The 23,718-nt window shown below is 40.5% G+C and overlaps 1 protein-coding gene across 1 annotated transcript; it reads left to right on the top strand.

Annotated features, from left to right (window-relative positions):
- Nucleotides 1-1,074: 1,074 nt before the first annotated feature.
- tpcn3 (two pore segment channel 3) lies at nt 1,075-22,539 on the top strand. The gene is made up of 19 exons (XM_088933687.1): nt 1,075-1,511; nt 4,478-4,560; nt 5,929-6,043; nt 6,749-6,877; nt 8,164-8,280; nt 8,740-8,858; nt 9,415-9,516; nt 10,177-10,303; nt 11,536-11,737; nt 12,796-12,940; nt 13,945-14,130; nt 14,704-14,768; nt 16,784-16,871; nt 17,554-17,623; nt 18,292-18,511; nt 19,303-19,393; nt 20,054-20,167; nt 21,644-21,756; nt 21,996-22,539. Exons 1-19 carry the CDS (start codon nt 1,407-1,409, stop codon nt 22,148-22,150), a joined length of 2,346 nt encoding a protein of 781 aa, XP_088789813.1. The 5' UTR covers nt 1,075-1,406; the 3' UTR covers nt 22,151-22,539.
- The last annotated feature ends 1,179 nt before the right edge of the window (nt 22,540-23,718 follow it).

The following is a 23,718-nucleotide window of genomic DNA, read 5'->3' as shown; positions in this document are numbered from 1 at the left end:
TGTCCTAGTGTCATAAAATACATGTTATTAGAATTAGTGCTCTACCGATTTATTAGTAGTTAATATTTATTTATGTCAGCTAACATTGTTTACTTTAAAAGCACTTTGATGTTTTGATATATAGGAATCTGGTTGGTTAGTGTGGCTTAACTTTCGTGAACCCTTTGATAAATTGCAAGCTCAAGTCAAACCCGAACGTATTTAACTTTAGCGCAACAAAATTTGTTTTTCACTGTTTTCTTTCCACTGTCATTTTTTCTTGAGGAACAAAAACAGAAAAAAATGTTAAATGCACTGCACTCAGTCCGCTCTCCCCATCTGTGATGAGGGTGATGTGGAGAAATGGCTAGAAATCTATGCTTGAGAAACACGATGTCTTTCAAGCGATTCTGACTGCCAGAGATATATCACTGGCGCCCCCGATCACAGTCACCACTGCGTTATTCAAGAGGCCAAAACTCTCTGCAAGCATTTTATAATCCTTTATTTTAAGAACATAGGTAAAGTAAGAACAAACCCTCATTTACAATAACGACATGGAGAGTGCCTGTTCATATAGCTGAACCTTGTACACAGGGCTTCAAGCCCATGCTAGGAATCAGAGCCCTAAAGACTACAACATACTGTACATGTCTAGATGAACTGGTCAAATTTTGCACGTCTCTAACTGAGAAAACACCTTCCTAACTTTAATTTAATATATGCAATAATTTGTTCTCAATTATCTTAATGATCAAATGAAAAAAAAATATTATTATGAATGTGCCAACATTCAATTCCAGCAAACAAGAATCAGTAGCACAGTGCATAGAGATCCGCGGAGAGGCTTTGAAAGAAAGAATGGATGCTCTTTTACATCTTAAACATTACAACATAGAATCCCCGGTCTCAAACAATGATATTTTTAGTAATTATTGGTAAATCCATTCCTTTTTTAACTCAAAAGTCTTGGGACAGTGCAAATCATCAGGTCAGTTTCAAGGTTCGGTTTTCTTATTTAGACCAAGGATCTCCGAAAACCTGACTTTTTCCTTTTCCCTGAAATCCTTTACCAGTTTCCGCCAGGTTTCTGTCACATGACGGGTCAAATATCATGGCTTCAGCAAAGAAAACATTAAACCGGTTTTATTGCTACGTTTTCTTCCATGCGTAATGTCTGAGTTCCGTTTCGAATAGTTTATATCTATTGTTTTTTTTATTTCTGTGTGTGTTTGGGGAGGGGGGAGTTTTCAACTAACTGCTTTTCACGACGCACAACTGAAGGGAGGACCTCAAGACCAACTTGAGAGAAGTTTTGAGCTTTTGAGGAGTCGACTGCCTCTTAGCACGGGATTTCCTGCAAAATTCACGGGTTGAAAAATAAAACATTTCCATCGCCGAGCCGGGAAAGGAAGGTGCAAATCGAAATGTCACCAGCTGAGAAAGGAGACGGCACCGACAACCCGACTCCTGCAGAAAACAATACAATTAACGGAGGAAATGGTTCAGAAAAACAGAGTAAAACCGAACTGGTGAGTGGCTCCACCAGTATGCTGTTTTTCCTCTGTCACCCTTGAGTTTTGTTTTTTAGTTCGAATATAGCGGCTACAATGTCCATCATTCTGATGATAGGAGTTATCACAGCAGAGGAGATTTGCTGACGCGAGTTTTGGGAATTCTCTTGAGGAGCTGTGTTTGCTGAAGTTATTTAAATTATATACATTAAATGTCCGGTGATTTTGCGATTGCATTGTGGTTTAGAAATCTTTTTAGAAAACACCATTACGAATAAACAGAATAAAACACGTTGTTACTTACCTCAATTAGTTTTGCTAATATGATGTTTGTGCTGTTATCTTTGGGTGTGTTGTTGGATTACACGGTAACCGCTGCGTTGTATCAGCCTGATGTTTTTTTTTTAAATCTGAACAATTGTTGTATCCACTATTGAAAGTTCACTTTTATTTGCCATCCTGAATTCATAATGTGATTATTATGCTCGACAAAATTCAGATAAAAAAGAGCTTATTAATGATAAATCGAGGTCGTTTTCATAATCAATTGCTGTGCTAGTACAGAAAATATATAAATGGTAAGACGTTTTCGAAACCATTTTTCATTTTTCAGTTGTTTGTTTCTTCAGACAAATCTTTTTTATAAGACAGAGTTTTCCCAAGTTTCAATTATAACAAAAAATGTACGCTGTTTCTGTGAATTGTGATAGTATGAATAGCGTTTCATTCACTGGTGTGTTAATGAATGCAGAGGTACCCATCTGGAATATGCTAGTGTTACTGTAGAAGAAACTAATTTGACGAGACATCAGTTTGATGATTTCTCCAACTGCACCTGAGATGTTCTTGTTTTCTTATTTTTGTTAAAAGCAAGCAAAAAATTGTTTAATTTCTAAGTTACATAGTATGTGAATGGCCTTAATTCATAGTATTTGATTATAAACCAGAAAAATAAGCTCTGTGGAAATGCAGATAAACATATGCTTGAGCGATTTTATTTTTTGGCTTATATTTCTGTAAGTGCATGGGCTTCATTTGTCGTGAAAAATGTTAATGAATAGACCTCAGGCCTGTATCATTTTGTTACATGTTGTAGAAGTGCTAGCTGGAAACAGCAGAGAGAGGCTGAGGTGTGGTCCAGTTATCAGTATTGTAATACTAGCCATCTTTCCTCTGTTCCTCTATATACAGTATACTGTAGGTAGTCTATGTATTTCACCTGCCATTAGTTACAATACGAGTCCTGTATGTACAACATGTACTCACACACAGTGGACACACAACACATTATATGTATTATATGTAAAACAAGACTACTCACTGATTTGTAAGGTAAATAGTTAAATTGTTTTTATATGGTTAGCACTCATAATTTTAGTCACATTAAGTGTTAAAAGGTTATAATGTATCAATGATGGAATCAAGATAAGGTTTACAATACTTGTCTATTTACCTTTATTTTCTTTTTTTAACCACTTTATCCAGTACAGGGTCACGGGGGAGCTGGAGTCTATCCCAGCTTGCACTGGTCACAGGGCTGGATACGCCTTGGGCAGGATGTCAGTCTATTGCAGGCCACACACAAACAAAAGCACACACACAGTCACACAAGAGCCAGTTTTCCCTGATGCCAGTTAACATACCAGTATGTCTTTGGTCAAAACGTCACACGGATAGCTCACCAGGAATTGAGGCAGCAATGCTAATCACTGTACCTCCCTACAATACTTGACGTGTGCTCTGTTCATTGTAACATTTCTGCATAATTGTAAGTGTAATAGTTAGAACCTGCAGGCTGTGGCTGTCCAGGATCAGAATTATAGAACCTTGATCCACTTTATAGACGTAACAGAAAACTCAGTTACACTGCTCTCATATCGTGGTGAGATTAAGACATGATGTGGTTGACCATCTCCTTTTCCTGTTCAACAGCCACATGAAAGCAAAAGATACAGTATAGCTTCCTGTCGTAGTTCACACGGTAATACACTGCGCTAAACCATTTCATTTGATCTGCATGCTTTTCTTTGAAATGCTGTCATTTAGATTGAAAAGTAGAAAGACTTACAGAAAAGGGCAGTTAATACAATTACTGTATGCATTCCTTCAGGTTAATGAATAGTCTTGTATGCCCATCTACCCACTGATAGTGTCAGTTAGACCTATTACTATAAAACCAAATTGCATCTCACTGTGAGTCACTGGCTAATATTTTCTCTGTTTATCTGCTGATGAAGATTTTTTTTTTTAGATGAAAGCTTTAGAAAAAAACGAATTACAACAGGTTGATGGCATTAAGTGAAGCCAGAGTTAGAATATCATTAGACTATTGTAAAGTACCAGCATGTTTAACAAAGCATGAAAAAATGGAGAAATGACAGTAATTGCATGATAATAAGATGGGAAAACTGCATAAAAACCATTCAAATTTAAATGTAATTTTTCTTAAGGTATGGCTTTAAATGACTGCAGTCACATTTCCACACCAGTAAATCACCAATTTAATTGAGAAAGCAGTGTTGTGGTGTTCCTCCATCCATCTGCCACTGGAACACAGCCATGAGAAAAGTCAAATACATAGGCTGCAGCCAGGTCTGTGCACTCGTACATCTTTAAATAGAGGGTGGGCGGCTTTTTCAGGCTTTAGAAAGTACAGCCTCATGTATCCCTCATGTAGCAGAGCTGTTGAGGAAATCCCATGCAGGGCCAGGTGACGTCTCGACAGAGTTAACCTCCAGCTGTCAGGGCTGAGATGAGTCGCACTGGACACCTCTACCTTCAGTGACTCTGTCGGGTTTCCTGTGTGCTGCACTCCCAGGCTGTGGTTTTGCTAATCCCAGCTCTGCAGGTGTCATTTTGCATGTCTGGCCTTGTCCGTTTTTGTCCACATAAAGTGTGTTCTTTTTTTCCCCTTTATTGCTTATCCTGAATGTCCAAGGTTTTGGTCACTTGCACTCAGACTGTTTGTGTCTCTGCAATGGCAGGAGCTCCAGCTGGCTGCTGCCTATGTCTCGGACGCTCAGTACAACAGGAATGTCTGCTTCGAGAAGACACCACAGGGCATCAGGTGAGCATTTAATATCGGAACGAGCTGCCCCATCATTTCACAGCTCCACATGACCTGTGGGTGCCTAAGACAGCTCTGCCTGTCTGCCCTTCCATGGTTGTGCATTTGACTGAAGCAATCACACATAAACACTTCCTCTCCTACGTATTGGATGCTTCTGGCATTGAACCTGTAGGTGTTCACAACCGCGCCATGTGAGATAATTATTAAATTCTTTCCTTGTCCTTCCATCGAAATGTGCTGGCTACAGTCAGCTCCGAGTGTATGAGCAGATTAAGAAATTAGGGTGACAGTGCCACCAACTAATTCATAATTCATATTTCTCAAAACCCTTAACCTGCTGGAGAATTATCCAGTCTGTCATTGTGCTTGTTCTGGAGTCACCCTGTTTAGCACAGTTTTAAAGGAAGAAAAAAATTGTTCTTTAACAAAATATATATTTTAGTTTGATCTTTATAAAGGGATCAAATGAACAGGCAACAAATTCATGAGAGTTCACCTGTTTGCAAGGATAACTGGTCGTTACCCTTGTAAAACAAACTCGGCAAGTTTTTAAACATTTACAATTCTGAACTTTCACACATGACAATGTTTTTTTAACGCTATTAACCAGTAGAAAATGTCTTAAGAGCCAGTGATAATAGTACCACTTTATCAGTTCTGGGTTATAATTAAATCATTCTGAGTTAGTGGAATGACCTTTTAATGTCTGTTAATACAGGTTTGGTATTATATGCAGTTGGCCAGTTTGCCTGTGGTCCCCCTGCTGACAGGACAGCAGGGAGAGATTATCTGCTCAGAACGTGAGGGAATCCAAGTGTTAAAGTCATTTTGCCAGCACACGGCTTCCTATTTTTAGCCTGTGTGGAAGCCAGACAGAAGCTTTCCGTCACTCGGTGGGATCGTCACTGTGGCGCTCCATTATTCCAGAGCTGTTTGTCGGCTGAGCACAAGCAGGAAATCCACCGCACTATACACCCCCTCCCCCTCCCCCTCACCCCAGGAGACAAACAGTGGAGGAGCGCAGCACAGTGTGCATGCAGATCAAGCCTCCTCAAGCATCTTGCTGCTCACCTAGATCGCTGCTTTCTGATGGGGCATCTTACTGAGAGTGCAGGCAAAGAGAGGGGACAATCAGGACAAAGTGAAATTCAGCTTTTGAAATGGCAGGACAAAAATATAGGCATGGTACACATTGCAATTCATTATTTGTCAGGCCTCAGTGTTTCTGAGATGCGTCCTAGGATTTAACGCTCTAGAAAAGGTACAAAAATGTATTCCATCTCTGCTGGTTGTTACAATGCCTTCTTCTTAATATACTCTAAGGAAGCGATGTACATGAAGGTGAATGTGCCTCTTCTCTCCCAGACTGTACAATCTCTACAATCACTGGGGCATGCTCTTGGTCACATACTTCTTCATCATTCTGGATCTTGCGCTTGCCGTGTTTGAAGACCCAGCTTTGATCCCCTTACCTTTGTGGGTAAGCATCGCAGCGGTCAGGAGCATGATGTTCCTTAGAAAGTAATTGACCTACAGAACTGGTATGTTGTCATTAGCCTTGCATGTTAAAGGGTAAATAAATGTGAGTGTAACGGTGGAATGGGCTTAATAATTCTGCAGGTTTGAGTGGGGAGCTGCATCACAGTGCCCTCGCAGCAAAGAAACAAGATAAAGGTTCTGCGCTGAAAAGTAGAAAGAAGAAACACAACTGTTTGGCTGTTGAGCCTCTTTAGATGTGAGGGGGAGAAAGCAAGGTAGAAGGAATATAATTATCTTGTAAGTTTGGATTTCCCAATGATAGACTTATGTCTTTTTAAATCCTCATCATTCGTTGATGATTTCCCCTTTATCCAGCTCTCCCCCAGATATCCCTTTCTCACCTGTGTGCCCATTCTCAGCTGCTCTGTCCTTTGTTCTGCTACGTTTTACATCCCCACTAGACACCCTTTCCCTCCCGTTTTACAATATGTTTCTTTTATTGACCTTGCCGCGTGTTTTCTGATCTTTTTTCGTTTGGAAATGTTGCACATCTTCGCCGAAACACAGTCCAGCAAGTCAAACTGGTGACAGGTCACACTGTCTCTTGGCCCGCTTACAATGTGAATTACGCCACGTGATTCAAGAAGCTGCCTTTTCAAGCTTTTGCATGCTGAAGTTCCTCTCGCCTTTTTTTTTTTGGTTCCAGGCTACATTCTTGGCAGAACTCATCTGTCTGGCGGTCTTCACTGGCCGTCTCGTTCACTTCGCCAAGGTCATTCCATGGCAGAAGTTCTGGAAAGACACCAAGAACATTTGCGTTGTGCTCATCATATTGGTAAGTCCTGACATTTCTGACCTTTCAAAGAGAACAGAGCTATGAAAGTGAGGTATTAGCAATGCGTTCTTGGGTGTTGATAAAGCCATTTTAAAGATTATTTATATTGACTTAGCTTTTGTAGAAAATGTAGATATTACCACCGTATGGAAGCATCTCAAATGTTAGAGATTATTTAATAATAATTGCTTACACTTATATAACACTATTCTGGACACTAGACTCAAAGCGCTTTACAGGTAATGAGAACTCCCCTCCACCACCAGTGTACAGCTGGCTGATGCGACGGCAGCCATAGTGCGCTCCCCACACACCCGCTCTCAGTGGGGAGCAGAACAGAGTGATGAAGCCAGTTCAGAGATGGGGGATTATTAGGAGGCCATGACTGGTAAAGGCCAATGGGAAATTTGGCCAGGACATCAGGGTAACACCTCTACTTTTTTTTAGAAAAGCCCTGGGATTTCCAAAGAACAGCACATTTTTAAGCATTCATTTGTCGAGATTTGGGGTTGAGCATTAAAATGTACAGTATTACAATGTTTTAAAAGCCTGCTTACCAACATGATCCAGTAAAACCTGGAAGTGCATTGAAAGATGAATTCAGAAGGTAGATTTAGACTTAATACACTGACAGTGCCTAGTATATGCAGATATGATCCCTGTTTTAGCACCTAATCCATTGCTGACAAGATGGGGATTTTGGTCAGATTGGGTAGTTGGATAGAGATGTGTAGTCTTCTAGTAGAGTGAAATCTCCTTTCACAAACTCTCTTCAACCTTTATGTCAGTTTTGTATGCAGGTCACTTATGCCATTAACAGCATAACTTGATTTGACTGGAGTGGGTACTAAAGTTATTGCTTGTTTGCAAAGAGGTAGTTGAACGTGTGTGAGGACATAAAGTCCCTAAAATTATTTGTTTTAAAAGAATTAGGAAAGTCTCCATGCCAGAGTCTGATCTCTCATTGTTGAAATATGGCTCAGGTTATGAACAGGAGCTCAGCTGCTGTGAGCTGATAGCTAGAATGAAACCTCGATTTCTGTTTCTTAGAATGGAGACATTTTTTGCCCTTTAATCAGTCATGAATGCTTCGAACCAGCCATCTCAGATTCATTACTACTTATCTCACAGGGCAGGCTGATATGCTCCATTTGTATGTACAGTACCAGAATGATATAGAGATTCACTCCAAGTGTTTTTTTACTTGGTTAATTTTGCTCCCCATCTGTCAAGAATTATGCTTAGAGAAACTGTTTATGTTGCTCCTTTCTGGTTGTTCTCCTCAGTTGACCTTGGTGGACATGTTGATATATGGATCCATGAAGGCATTTGGCTACTATGGGGTTCGGTGGTCAAGAGTGCTTCGGCCTCTGTTCCTGGTTAACATTACAGAGGGCCGTCAGGTGACTTTTCCTTTGTTCAGACATTGTTACATGTGTTTTACATAGAAGGCAACAATGTAGGCCTCATTAGTCAAAGAGCAATGTTGCAAAGCATGCAGCCTTTTCATGAAAACCTAAGGAATATGCTGTGAGACCTTTGCATTAAATCTATCCTCTTAAAATCATGGAACCATCCTCTAAATTTGCTGGTCATTTTACCCTTAACCTTAAGTAGTCTTATAGTAAGGGAAGGACCACTAGTGATGATTTAAGATGATGTTGAAGGTTCAGTAGAAGTATTTATCAAAAATGAAAACCAGTTTCTTCCAAGCCAGCACTGGATATTCACTTGAGCAAGTGTTTTAGCAGGATAGCACATGGAAAACTCAAAGTGTTGTTTGTGTCTCCCCTGCTGTTTGGTTATCAAAGTGCAGTTCATGCAGTGTTGGATATAATCTTGGGTGCTTTGTTTTCCTGCAGGTTCGAAGGGCATTTAGGAGCATTCGAAACACACTGCCAGAAATACTGTATGTGTTTCTGCTGTTTATATTCAGTATACTGATATTCTCCCTTATGGCACTAAAACTGTTTGGAAAAAGGCAAGTGTGAGCTCAGTATTTACCTCCTATCTGCATGCCGACCTGTCAGTTGGTCTGTCTATCTTTCTTTTTAGTTAAAAAAGTCAAATTGGGTTTTTATGTTGTTCACCAGGTTGATAAACTTTTTTTTCACTGGAGTTCAGACACTGATGAGATCCTTCCAAGTAGCTGAAGAAGGTCTTTAGACTGAAATGTCCTGAAACAAATATTCTTTTTTGTAACAATTTAGTCTAAACCATTGTGTACAATGTAAAAACGTCCTTTTATTATGCAGTCTTTTATTTTGTATGCTGTACTTCAATCCACTCTAAAATCAAACTAACCTTTTCATTTTTGTGATATGGCTACATCTTTCAGTGTTGCATGATGCGCTGCAAAGAATATATCAAATAGTAAACACTTAAATTAGTTATAATTCTCACATTAGAATTAGAGCGTTGAGCTGCCTCTGAGCAGCACACAGTGTAAGTTCAATAAACGAGCAAAACTGTCAGTCTGAGAGCTGCTCAAAATGAAAATGTCAGGCAAGAGTACAATTTTATTTCTTTCTTGGCAGAAAACTTGTGACGAATGAAGGCACTCCATACTTCACCAGCTACCTAGATATTGTGTTTGAGTTGTATGTGTTGGTAACTACTGCCAACAGCCCTGATGTCATGTGAGTTTGAGATTCATAATCATATGTGTTTGTGCTGCATTATCTGTGCCAAAATAATGTCGTCTTTAGAGAAGACAGTACTTGATGCTTTCCCTGTAAGCTTGGCAGCAGGCTTTAAAATCAGCATGAAAAAAGACTTCAAGACTGGCATGATCCTATTTTACTGGAGTGAGCTCCCAGGAGATCATCAAAATTCGGAATGATTATAAATCAAAGATGTTCTCATCCCGTGTGTGTTCAACATTTGTTTAATTATACGGTATTAATGGAATTGTGATGGTGAATATTCTCAGTGATAAGGAGAAAAGAGACTTCATATCATGGGTGCAGGATGCCCTTCAATGTCTTTGGTAAAGTTACAATTTTTTCCGAATTCCCATGCCACACTGCCTTAATGTCTTTAAGTCATTTAAGTCAGAATCTCCACTTGAAAGTGCTCTTTCGGGAAAGGTGTCCTACTTCTGCAGTTAGAAGCATCTGAAACCTGCAAGCAATCTTCCCTCCCTAAACACATGAAGGGCAAACATGTCATGTCAAGCACTTGTGTCATCCATAGCACCCATGAGGGAACATCAGTAATCATACAAAAATCATACAGGACAGTGCTCACCATCCCAGAATTCACATGCAACTTTATTCTCATTTCGTTTTCTTTTAAAGGATGCCGGCCTACAACTCCAGCTTCTTTTTTGCCGTGTTCTTCATTTTGTATATCCTGATCAACACCTATATCTTCATGTACGTGTTCCTGGCTGTCGTCTACAATAATTACAGGAAGCACCTGAAGGTAAGCCAGCTCCAGGCCATGCTGTTCTTGATCTTCTATGACTATGGGTATTCAGTTAGGCAGTTTCATTTTCTGTTCACATAATTATCTTTTAATGTCTATGACAATTAAGCCATTGTTAAATTGGTATGATAGTATCTATGGTATTTGTTCTCTTCTTTAGTTCAATTGAACAGTTTGTAACCTGTGTCCTGGGTTGCAATAACCATTGTATCTTTCAGAGAATAGCAGAAATTCATTAGAAGCAGACCAAGCAGATATCTAGATGGTGTGACAGACTGAATTTGTGAGCATAGCTGAGTTAAATTAAAGCTGTTATTAAAACTGACACAATTGTTTGGTAGAGACATAGTTTCAGGTTGTGTACTTCGGTGTCAACAGCAGCATTACCACCCTGTTGCCTCTCGTTGCATTTTAGAAGCTAAACGAGGCTGGGCCTGGTACGTACTGAGACGACAGTACTTTACTTGCTGCTGCAAGTGATGATGTTTGACCTGTCAATGGCGCTGTTGCCTCTGGGACAGAATTTCCAGTGCCTCAGTGGTGACAGGAAACACTGTGGTGTAGGAGGGGCTGTACTGAGATGATAAGTGAGATGTTAAACTGGGGTCTTGACTACTTGACTTAAAGATCCTAAGGAAGTCTTCATAAGGACAGGCGTTCACCTCAGTGTCAAGGCTTAACTCCACTCGTGCTTGTGCGGCTAATCTGTCTCAAAGTTCCCCCTTTAATCAAATGTATGAAGGAGCTACTCCTTTACCTCATCTGCTGTGAAGTGGGGCTTCCCCATGTTACCCGGGTGGGGGCTGCACTTGGGTGCTTTGTCAAAAGAGCTAGATAATACAGTTAGTATTAATTTTGCAAAAAATATCTTTATTTGTTTAGTTTCAGGGATCAAAATAAATTTTAACTTCATTGCATGTTCCTTCCTTGTCCGAATGTTAAACTTCATTCGGCGTTCACTGTGGTGGATTTCAAACTCATTGTCATTTTCAGAAGTACAGAAGTTGAAGTTCGATCAATACTCAACAACCCAGCCAGTAATGTGCACACAACAATTACAGCAGAAACGCAGATGGATCAAGTATATACAGTAAGAGGATGGAAAAGTCTGGGAGAAAGGTCGAAGGCATGTGGTCTGGTGTGACCTCCTTCTGTGACCGCCTCTCCTGCTGGTGATTGTAAGGATGGATCAGATTCGTGGTTCGACAGGGTGCGTGCGTTTGTTCCAGGAAGAAATGAAGAAGCTGGTGAGAGCGAAGAGGCACAAGATGGTGGAAGCTTTCCGCATCCTGCAGGTGAAGCACGGCGGGGAGCCGGTCGTCTACCAGTCACACTGGAACCAGCTGGTCCGCCTTGTCCAGCCCGACATCAGCAACTCCCACCGCGAGCTCCTGTGGAGCGTCTGCGACGAGGACAAGAAAGGCTTTATAGGTTTGTCTTTTCCCCCGCAGGCCCACATCACGAGCGGCGCTCCAGCACTGCAGCAGCTCAATACCAGCTGAAGAACCTGCTGCACGTGGTCACATTCCTGCTCCAAAACTCTCAGCACCTTCACCCCTGTACATGCATATTTGCCACTGCATCATCTAGTTTCAGATTATTAAACAAAATCTGTTTTCATGAGATCTGCTGAATCTGGACGTCTTAATAAGCCAGAGAGCAGGGTCCACACAGTGGACAATCCACAATCCTCTCTATTAATTTGCAGGTTTTGACTTCACACCTCAGTTCACCTCTCTCAACTTCGCACCACCTGAGTGCCCACTCTGTCTCCCCCCTGCTCCCACCTCCTCTCCACTCCCGGCTTTTGTTCTCCCCTGCTTTATCAGCTGCTGACTTTCCTCTCTTTCTCACAACCGAAGAAGGTTCCACAGCCGAAACATTGTGTTTCTTCTCTTTTCAGCAGGGAATAAACCTTCACTTGTTCCTTTGCAGCCTATGCCTGCTGACGGAGCTCCCTACCTGAACTACTCTATGAAGTATCTTCTTCTGGAGATACAGTACCTGACCCAAAGGAAATGTATTTATGAGCACAGACTGAGTGTTGTCTTGCATTAAAATATTTGTGGCTTGTTTAAAAAAATATGTTTAGCAATGTTGTTATGCTACCAAGATATTAATAATATATGAAACAAGATAAATTAGGAAGAATGTGGTCATTCTGCTGCTACTGTGACTCAACATTTTATGTCTGCACAATAGACTGAGTAATTACAGCACTTTCAGCGGTTTTTCTGAGTATTTCTGTCCACATTATGTTCAGAATATTTTGAAACTTTTCTTGTTTAGTAAATAGGACCGAACAGTATTGGAAACAAAGAAATAACACCCCCCCTTCCCCCTCAGAAAATATGCAGATAGATTATCCATATTTGTTTATGACTTAAAAAATGTTCATTTGATTTTCCTTTAGATACTGCAGATACTTCTGGGATCTGTGTTGTATGGGAGTCAGTCACAGCAGATCAGTTATTGATTTTTTTCCCCAGGGAAAGTGGCCTTCCTTCAGCTGGCTGACCTCCTCAACATTCAGATTATTACTTTGAAGTCCCACATTCACCCCCTGCAGACCTGGTTCCCTCATCTGTACAACAGCCAGCCCAGCAGGCTCATCTGCCGAATGGTGCAGCACAAGTAAGCATCCTGTTCCCTAGAACTGCCTCTGTCTCTCAAGAGCCACTCCCTGCACTTAACGGTGCTTGATAGCCGATTCATTTTGAACGGATTGTGTCCGAGAGTTCACTGTCTGCTGGATGAAGTGGTTTGGGGCTACAACATTGCTTCCATCCTGTCGGCTCGTTTAGCCCAGATCATACTGACGTCCAACTTTTTAAAGTATTGTAATGGCCGCCTTTAACTTGGTTTTTTTTTACAGTTGTATTGCTGTTTTCCAGGAAATTTAACCTGAGGATTGCTCTATTCTAATTTAAAATGGAATAAGGTGAATTATAATTCAACATGTGAAAGTAATAAAATACATTGCAGTTACACCACAGAACAAATAATTAAAAAATAGACAAAGAAATAACTGTATTTCAGAGAGAGCACTGAAGGCCTGTGCACGTGCTCTTGGGAAAAATACGCAAGAGAATGCCTAGCTGGGTGGAGAGATACTGGTGTGTGACGCTGAAGCGTGAGGGAGGCCAGACAACAACACGGTCATGAGTGGGTGGAGAAGCCGGGCATTTAAAAAAAATTGTCAGCAGAACCACATTTGAACAAAGATTTCCCATGGTTGGGAAGACTGGTAATCAATATGGAAACCATGTATGAGTGACTTCTGTGATTAAGTATTTGTAGAACCTATGTTTATCAATGGAAGTGGAATGTGTATTATACTGATAGAGGAAATATGTGGCATGTGCTGTAATCGGACTTTGCATTCACCAGGTGTTCACAGAGAGAGCCGATATAAAAAGCGAAAAGCAAGTGCAGTAAAAAGCTGTAAAAGTTTTTTTTTTAAATGCTGTGTGGCGTAAAGGTTTCATGTCAATATAAAACAGAATTTGTATCTGTACTTAAACATCAAGGAAGCCTTGATTCAGCTGAGTGCAGCACTAGTGCTGTTAGCGGTATGTTTGGGGGATGATCGAAGTTGCCTGTATGTGTACACACCAGCTCCCCCTCGTCTTTCGCAGGGCCTTTGTCTACGTGTACGACTTCATCATTGTGGTGAACGCCGTCTTCATTGGCCTGGATGAGGAAAACCCATTGATCTCCAATGCGGAGTGGGCCTTCCTGGTGCTGTACATGCTGGAGATCCTGCTGAAGCTGTACACCTACGACCCCCGGTCCTTTTTCTCGAGGCACAAGTTCTGGAACTGGTGAGAAAGGCCGACTGAGCGCCCCCTGGCCGGCTTCCCTGCCTGCCACAGGAGGGCAGTCTTTCAGACATGTGGCGGGCTGGACAGCTGGAGGGCATAAGACACTTGAAAATATGAGCAAGTGTTGGGTATACCAAAACACAATTTGTTGTTATGTTTTTCCCCCCACATTTGGTGGAAAGCTCACATGTGGTCAGACAGGGTAAGGATAATTTAAGTTACCTGTGTATGTACACACCAGCTTGCCATTGTCTTTCACAGGGCCTTTGTCTATGTATATGACTTTATAATTGAGGAGGACACTCTTCATTGGCATGAACAGTGAAGCGCTGAAGCATCAACAATTTAAACTTCCACAAAGAATCTGACTTCCTGGGCATCTGTATATTGTCCCTTTTGCCCGGCTCCTGTATGGTTGGTTTAACTAAAGTCCATAGTCACATTCCTTTACAAGCTCACAAACGGCAAATTCCACACAAAGACTAATATTGCTCTGTTCACAAAGTCCAAGAGCCTACGTGCAGATGTGTCAGCTCGAAGCTGTAGCTCATGAATTGGGCTTTCCTTCCACAGGTTTGACACAATCATCATCATTGCCGCTTTAGTGGCTACCACAGTCAACTTCGCTCTGAAGTCATGTGAGTATAAAACGTTTCAGCCTAGTGCAAGCACACAATAAGCTTGTTGGGAAAGTAGAATTATCAACAGTTTTTCTCAAATGATTTCTACAAATTCAGGAATCTTAACACATGTTTTTACTTCAAAAATAATTAATAATGATAGTTGCTTAAACTTATATAGAGCTTTTCTGGACACTCCACTCAAAAGCGCTTTACAGGTAATGGGGATCCCCTCCACCACTATACAGTGTCCCCGTCACTATACTGGGGCATTAGGACCCACATGGACCGCAGGGTGAGCGAATGAATATTTTGATATTCTATGTACAGATTCTATATAGGGTGAGTGTTTTGGTATTTATTGAGTACCTGGCATAGTCCTGAAAGGATCGCAGTCTCCTTCCATTTTTTCACACTTGATAACACTTGCAACAGAGTTGGTTTTCCCAGTAAAGGCATTTTATCTTATCAGTCTTCAGGGCACACCAAGTTCCCTTTGGTTACTGCAGTGGTTCCTCTTTACTACGAGTTCTTATTCTCCACAAACACTGACGATCAACTCTTGAGAAGCACTGAAATGTTTTTGTTTTACTGGTAAGGTTATACCACACTATAATGCATGCACAGTATTCTTCAGTTCCAGCTCCTGTCATTCCAGATGCAGTACAAGGTTTTTTTCACAGCACATTTTGTCTTTTATATCTGGATTAGTTTCCTCTGGGAAGTCTGTAAAACACATGCTTTTGGAAAAGAAAGCCCCACTTAAGCTAAAACTTCCCGCAGTACGAACTGCGAGTTCCGACCCAAGATCTTGAAGGGTCAGTGGTATCTCCATGCACTGAAGATCCCCTGCTTGTACTCAACACAAGCTGCCAGTAATTATTGGGCTTTGGTAGAAAAGGGATTTGAACCACCACCACCGAAAAGCAGATCAGCCATCTCTCAGGAAGACAATATTTTTTGTTTGTTTCTGACCAGAAGAGCATACACACAGAAGAAACTGACTCATGACAGTGCGAGTCAGAGGTGAGACTGACCGTGGACCCTGGCCTTGGTGATGGGACTGCTTGCGCTTGTTGTAATTTGTGGCCTAGTTTGCTCTAATGTGGTAGTTCTGTCCCTGATTACTGGGAATTTATAGGTGTGGGAGCTTTTCAAGCAGTGATTTGCAGGAACATAACGGTGGTGCAATCTGGGAACCCTGTGGGCCTTAGTCACATATGTTACATCATTGCACGAGTGCTTTCTTATCCACTTAACAGTGACAGTACAAAGTGGACATCAAATTTCTGTTCAGTCGTGATGCACTGATTAACCATTATTTAGGTCACTTAAAGGCAAGAAGTCTATTTTATATTAAGAGATGTATACAACTGCAGACTTCAATTTCAAACAGTGTTGTTACCTAATTTATTATAATAAGTATTTTTGGTAAACTCTTCTTTTTGAACAATGCTGAATGTCCTCATACTTCCTTGAGGTAGTGGTCAAGATTTCTGCGAATTAAGCTGACTTAAGATGGGTTTCTCTGTCCTTTTCCACTCTGTATCTGTCTTGGCAGAGATGCACATTCATTGTCAAAAAAGACCCCAAGAAATCAAAATGTTTTTGAAAAAAATTGAATTCACACTTAAATTTAATCTGTGCTGACATATTTAGCAGTGTTGCTAGATGGACCACAATGGCCCCATCTCGTGTGTTGCTTCCCATTGAGCTGCGCTAAAGCAATTTGTGTGGTCACCAGCAGTTGGCTAGACTTCTGTTGTTAGATTAGGTCGTGCCATCTGGTCTTATTTTTTTAAACATATCCAAAAAAGATCAGAGAAATAAAAGCTTTATTATATATCGTGTCAGAAATGCGATTTCCCTTGAACAGAGATTTTTGGTTGTAGCATATCGCTGCCTGTTGTCCCATCTAACACCGTTCAATAACCCGCTGTTCTGTCATAAAACTGCTGGCCGTTCCTGCTTGCTGTCAGAGCTTGGTGATGGGGAGGGACATTAAATGTACACTCGTCTTTTGTTTATTTCAGCCGACGGCTATACCAGCCGTCAAGTACTGGATATCGTCTTTATCCTGAGAGTCCTCAGACTTATTCGCATTGTGGACAGTGTTAAAAGGTAATGGTGAGCTTTTTACTTTTGCCTTATGTGTCCACCTGTGAAGAGTTTCCTAATCTTGGTCCTGATCCCCCCACATACTGTACGTGCTGTCTTTTGTTTCACCTGAACACTCCCTTAAAAAAAAATCACAATTTAACTGTCTACAAGTAACTTAAGGTTGATGATCTTTGAGCAGGAAAAAAAAGCGCTAGGAGAGTTTCCAGCCAAGAAGCTTGTTCAGTAAAGAGCTCGGCTGCAATGAGAATCATGTGTGTTGGTCCCCACAGCCAGGATGGAGAATCCCTGCTCTAGTCCATTAGACTGCATGAAGAGGTTAAGGGTAGTTGAATGTTGATTGGCACTGAGCTTTTTCTATCTCCTTAAAATGCGCGTTCCTCATGTTCCGTGTGTTCTTACTCTGCTGTCTACATTTCTGCGTTATTTCTCACGTGTGTTTCTGCCTTTTATTTAGTGCCCGGCAGTGGGAGGGACACGAACTCTAGAACTCCAGCTTTCCTGGCTTTAAGCCTCTGTGCTTTTTTTAAAGACGTGATAATGGTTGCAGGCATTGCGAGAGACCATAATGCCTTTTATGTCTTATGCAAGGGATTAGAAAAAAAGGAGAAACATTTATCAATAATTTTGCAAGTTAAGCAAAACTACAATTTTATAACCATTTTCCATTTTTTTCTCCTTCCAGGTTTCGGACAATCATCAATACTCTTATAAAGATAGGACCCACAATTATTACTTTTGGACAACTCATCATTGTAAGTGTGTTGGTTGGTAGATTGATTAAACGGGCCTTCACTCTAGAAGGGCCAAACCTCAATTCAGTGTCATTCTGTCCAGGAGTGTTCAGAGGAAGCTTCTCCTGCTCGTGTGCAGTATTACTTTTTTTTAAAGTAATTACTTTCTGTATAACATGTCGGGCTGTAGTGTCTCCTTGTATCCCCTGCATGTTTTAATCTAAAGGAGTCACAGTTGTAGGTGTAACTTTAATTATTGGCTGAGCTGCCTTGCAAATCTACATGACAGAAAGCTGACTGAGCTGGAAACTATTGAGCCGGTAATGGTTTTAGAATATTATAGATATAGTTCTAATTCTAATTGGTTTCAGAATGTAATTTTACTAACTCTTGAATGATGCTAGGACTATGACTATTCATCAAACCAGATAGGCCAAAATCGTGGTCTAAATAGTTTTTGGACTTTCTTAGTTTTAGGATCTAAACGAAAAATCGAATCACTAACCTGCATTCTTTTCCCCACAACCACACCAGCAAAAAGTAAAAAAGGGTTCTATTACAACATTTTTAATCGAACAGTAACTTAAGCTTTTAAAAGCTATAACCTGCATGTTCACAAATGTGAACTAGAGGAAGAGTATTTTATTCTGTACTTGTAAGGTATATCTTCCTTCTGTAATCATTTTTAGGTGGTCTATTATATATTTGCCGTGGTTGGAATGGAGATCTTCAAGGATAAAATCAAATTTTTTGCGCCAGGCTCCACTGCTTCTGCACAGAACTACTGTGGGAACCCCCTTCTGAAAGAGACTGCCTTTGCCCAAAATAATTACTGTAGGAACAACTTCAATGACATTGTGTCTTCATTTGTCCTCCTTCTGGAGCTCACTGTTGTCAACCAGTGGCATGATATCCTTTTGAAATTAAAATGCACTTCATCTGTGCAGTAAAGAGTCTTTCTGCAACACAGGCATTTTTATGTATTTGGAAAAAAAGCTGTTTAACCCTAAGTCACGGGAAATCGGTTATCGGATATATAGATCCAGCCAAATCGTCACATTTTATTAAGCAAATGACAAAAAACTATCGGTAATAACATGCAAGTGTTGCATTCACACAACTTATAAGTGTCACAGCGGGTATCATTTCTCCCAACATGATCCATTCTATAGTATAGTGACCTTCCAGTATGGACTGGTTTTATTGACCTGAACACCATGCAAATGAACACCAAACAGAGATAGCCTCCGTGGAACCAGAGAGCAATAAATCATTGTAACTTCTCCTGGAAATTCACTTGGCGAGGAATGTTCTGAACTGTCACAGTGGAGTTGTGTTCAGTCTCTCCTTATCCTTAGCATGAAGACACAGCTGCTCAGTTTCACTCCCCATGGGTACTAGAGCTGCTCACAGAGGGCTGAGGGAGGGGAGGCAGAGACTTGTTCTGCTACAGCTGAAGCAGTCAAGTCCCTGCTGCACAAGAGCACTATCGCGGTTACTCTACCTGTACCTGCTTCAAGGCTCCTGTGGGCAGAAACTTGACCATGGTCACGCTGACAGTGAGGGGAGGAGCAGTTATAAGAGAGTCTCATGCTTATCCGCAGGTTTAAAGAATGAATTACTGGAGATGAAAAGAGCAGTGTTTTGGAACGTTTTTTTTTACTGTGATCACTGTTGAATGTTTTCTTTAATATGTGCACTCCTGACAAGCGGCTTCACCACGGTCACCCACACTGCTGCTAGGATCTTCTTCGTCCTGTTTCACATTGTGGTTGTTATCATCATTATGAAGTAAGTTTGCATCTTCCTTTTTTTTTTTGACCTAGCCTTGTGGGTTTCGCAGCATGCTAAATGTATGAACTCCATTGCACCAAATGGGAAATGCACTGTTTCTGCAGAGGTGAAAATATCGAAGTACATCAGTTGTGTACGGTATAAGAATACCCAAGAATACCGCGATGCGTTCTGAAGCTTGAAGCAAGCGGAGAACAAACGTCATGTAGTTTTTATGTGTTTTTATTTTGTGTTTTTATGATTTTGTTCAGACAGTGCATTTCTAATAAATGTGTATTTTTCTGTCTGATTCCATAACCCCCCCCCGAGCTACAATTTTAAGTTGCCTCTAACTTGAAGCACATTCATGTGTAAATTGAGCAACAGTACTTAAATATAAATATCTGGGTGCTTAGCTACTCTGAGTTCACATTAAAAGTGAATGCTTTTGTTTGAAAATGAAATGAAAGTCAGAGTTTTGTTTTGTGCTGATTCTCTTATGATGAACTCACCATTTGTTAATATCTCATTTTATCCTGCACACAGTGCTTCTCCAGAATTCAGTAACACTGATCTTTCAGTTAGCTGATTATATACTGTACCTGGGCTGCACAGATCTGGTCCTAGAGAGCCACAGGAATACATCTCATCCAATGCTCTGTTTTCATCTGTTCACAGCATTTTAGTAGCATTCATTTTGGAAGCTTTCTTTGTGGAGTACACGTTAGCAAAGAGCGATTTACAGACGTCAATCGAAAAGAAAATCCAGGAGCTTGAATTAGGGATTCAGCAGTAAGTACAGTATTTGGACATTTGAGATTGCTAGTTGTGTTGATGACATTCAGAGAACAGGAACGGAATTCAGGAGCTGTGCTTTTAAGGATTTGAACATTGGGAGCTGTGATGTTTTATTTTTGCTTTATTTCCTTTTTTTGGTGCATATAATTATTCTGAAAAGGAGCAGGACACATTAGAAAAATATTTACAATATTTGGGTGCAGATTCAGTCTTAAACTGCTGAGTTTCCTTATTAAGGTTTTGAAATCTAGTTTGAGAACTAAAATGCTCCCCTTGCTCCTGATGTGTGTGTGACTTTACCAGCTTTCTGACTTGTGTTACTATTCCCTTATTCCTACATGGGGGTTCTTTTCACTGTACAGTACAGCTTTTTGTGTTTATCACATGGCTTAGAGGAGTTTAAAACGGTAAACCTCTTCTAGACTGTGCACAGCTACCGTCTTCTGCTTTTCACTCCACCTCTGCTCTTAGTGACTTAATTGAGTCCATTATTGACATAATTGGTCCCAGTCACAGGTCTCCAGCTCTTGTGGTTACTAAGGAAGTAGAGTTCACTATTTAACCTGCAGGGCTCTGGAGGGAAAGTCACTGATTTAGATGTACGAGTCAGATCCAGATGGTCTATTAATATAAAAGGAAACAGTTCAATACACCAATCTTTTGCATAAACCTGTGGAGGAAAGTTTTGTTAAACTGATTTTTTTCTTCTCATACCCTTATTTTTTGCAATTGGAAGGGGGAAATTTTGTAGGAGGTGTTACATATATAGTGGTGTAGTGTTAACAGAGCCCGGTGGAGCGGTGCTCCATCACCATTTTTAAAAAAACTCTGACCGTTGGAGACAATTCATTTCAGTGCATACAAACTAACGTGGGTGAATAAAACTTTCCAGAAACACTCAATAGGATAAATAAGAGCTCAAATAATTTAAACTTGATACTCATTTCCTTTTTGGACAGACTTAGTGCACTACACAGTAAATGATCATGCCCCTTTGTAAAAGATTAAATTTAAAAAACAGTGCTCTATTTATGGAATTTATTACAATTTTTTGGGTACGTATAGACTAATAAATATATTTCTGACATGTGTTAAGTTTATTTTAGCTTAAAACACATAATATTTTGATGGTGAACTGAAGCCATAATATGAGAAAGTTTATTTTTTTGGCTAAATTATTTTTGTCTTTAGTGAAATATAATATCTCTTAATGTATGTAGTACGTAGCATCATGACAACTCGGTTGCTTGTAATCTTTGAAACGCGTCTGAAATTAATTGCCCTTTTTTAACTTTTCAACCTCTAAAACGTATTCTACTCAAATGTAATGAAGTCATTAATTCATCCCAAAAATGCTTTTCAGTATTGATAAAATCTAAATGTTCTGGCACTAAAAAACATAACCATGGCACAACTGGCTACTGAATGCCAAATGGCTCATTCTGGTCCCTGTGTTCCTGCTACCTTTAGGGATAAATTAGACGAGACCCTGGTGGGCAACATGGAAACTCACGAGAACGAACTGGGGCCTTCCGAACTCTCGAAAGGAAAGCCTACCCTCATGTTCAAGATTGCTTCAAAAAGTGAGTGATGCAGACATCTTAATCCCCCGTTTAAAAATGGCAGAATTTCTATGAGCGCAGAACCAAGTAAAATGAGGTTTCAGGCTGTGGACAAGCAACGGTGTCACCCAGAGGAGGCCTTACAGGGAGATCATTGAGCCCTGCTGGCCCTGGTGTTGTCCACTAGATGCCCTGGAACTCTTGCCTTTCTGGCCACACTGTGGTAGCCCATGCTGACATTGTGCCTCTTGTCGCTTCAGGATACAAGACTGTGGACGCTTTGCTACAGAGGATATTTGAAGACGATCTGAGTCCTGAGGACAGTGGTTCCTCTTCAGAAGACCACGAAGGCGATCCTGATAATCCACTGTCTCCTGGCTTTAATTTCCAAAACCCATCCTTTGACGGCATATAACTGAAAAAAGTGAATCGTTTAAACATTGAACTGTTTACACTACCATTATACACAAACTTTTTTAAACCTCCTACATACAAATGAAAGGTCTGTTTTCCCAGAGGGATCTCTAAATCAGTTGTGCAGAAAACAGAAATTATAAACAAAGGGAAATTAACATGCTCGTGCATATTTGTTTCAGTGCATATACAGTATTTCTCTATATATAGAATATATATTTACAGGTTTATTTTTAAATACTTATTTCAAATTATGAAAAACCCTTTTCTGTCCCTAAAAAGTGCTTCATATGCAGTATTCTTTACCTTGTATGATAAATTATTGGGAATTATATGAAATGTATTCTTCTCTAAAGATATTTTGAGTACAGTTTGGTTGAAAACTATAAATTGTGTGTTCCTTATTTTAGTGGCTACATTCAATTCATGCTCTATTTTTGTTGAATTCTCAGTACTCTAAAACTGGTATCTTCTACGTTACAAATTTGATCAGTGTTTGTACATCTGAGCTTGCTAGTTGTGTTGATGACATTCAGAGCACGGGATCCAAATTCAGGAGTTGTGCATTTAAGGATTTCATGCCTTATGTGCATGTAATTATTCTGAGAAGGAGAAGGACAAAAGTGTTTAATAAGCAAACTATGGTTCCCACTACGTTTTTTTTTGTGAGGGTTACACATGAAAATGTTCTGCATTGTTTTATTTTTTTTCAGATTCTTCACTAAACTAATCAGTTTTTTTAATGCTGTGTCATCTCATGCATATGTTGTAATCCTCCATCTGGTAAAGATGCTGGAGGTCTTGTTCTCTTGTGCTTACCGTTGTGTTTGACTGGGGCCAGCAGCCCAGGGATCGTATGCTGTTGAAGCCTGTACCATGGCTTCTTTCACAAAAAGCTCTGGATGCTGGCTGAGGTCCTCTAATATACTGTATTTGCTGCTAGCAACTAAATGAGATAGATAAGCCAAATGAATATCTCTCATTTTTAACCTTATATTTGAAGCAGCTGGATTCATTGAATATTCACAGATAGGGGACAGCAAGCAAGACTGAAACTGCTTGGAGACTTGAGCCCATATTGCTATAAGTGCAGGCATGTAGGTGTATGACTCACTTATGTTATTTATCTGTCCTTCTGTGTGCTTCCATGTCCTGGATGCAGTGGTCTCTGGTCCCTGCATCATGAGTCAGTCTGACCGTGCAGCCCAACCCTGCCAGACCTATTGCAGTACATGGGCTTCCAAAGCTCTGTTGCAATACAAGCCCATGCCGATTGTACAGTATGTCGGATGTAATAGTTCGCATTGTAACGTTACAAGGTGAAAGCTGGTGAACCTTTGTGTGGTCTTACCTTTGGTATTTTGGCAGTTTATTGCACCTCGACGGGAAAAGGACAAGAAAAGGAAGAATTCTCCTTGAAAGGTGAGGCGAAATCCGACGCACATTGATGAGGCTAGACAGCGTCGTCAAGGGGCATATGAACAAAACTCAGTTGCGAATAAGAGGGGCAGCCTTCCTCGTTTTGTTGCTGGCATTGATTTGAGGACCATGTCCAGTTGCTCCTTGCCA

Source organism: Atractosteus spatula, chromosome 15 (genome assembly GCF_055471065.1).
Source record: "Atractosteus spatula isolate fAtrSpa1 chromosome 15, fAtrSpa1.hap1, whole genome shotgun sequence".
NCBI lineage: Eukaryota > Metazoa > Chordata > Actinopteri > Semionotiformes > Lepisosteidae > Atractosteus > Atractosteus spatula.
Note: the sequence above shows the minus strand (reverse complement) of the source record. Positions and strands in the feature narration are given on the sequence as shown.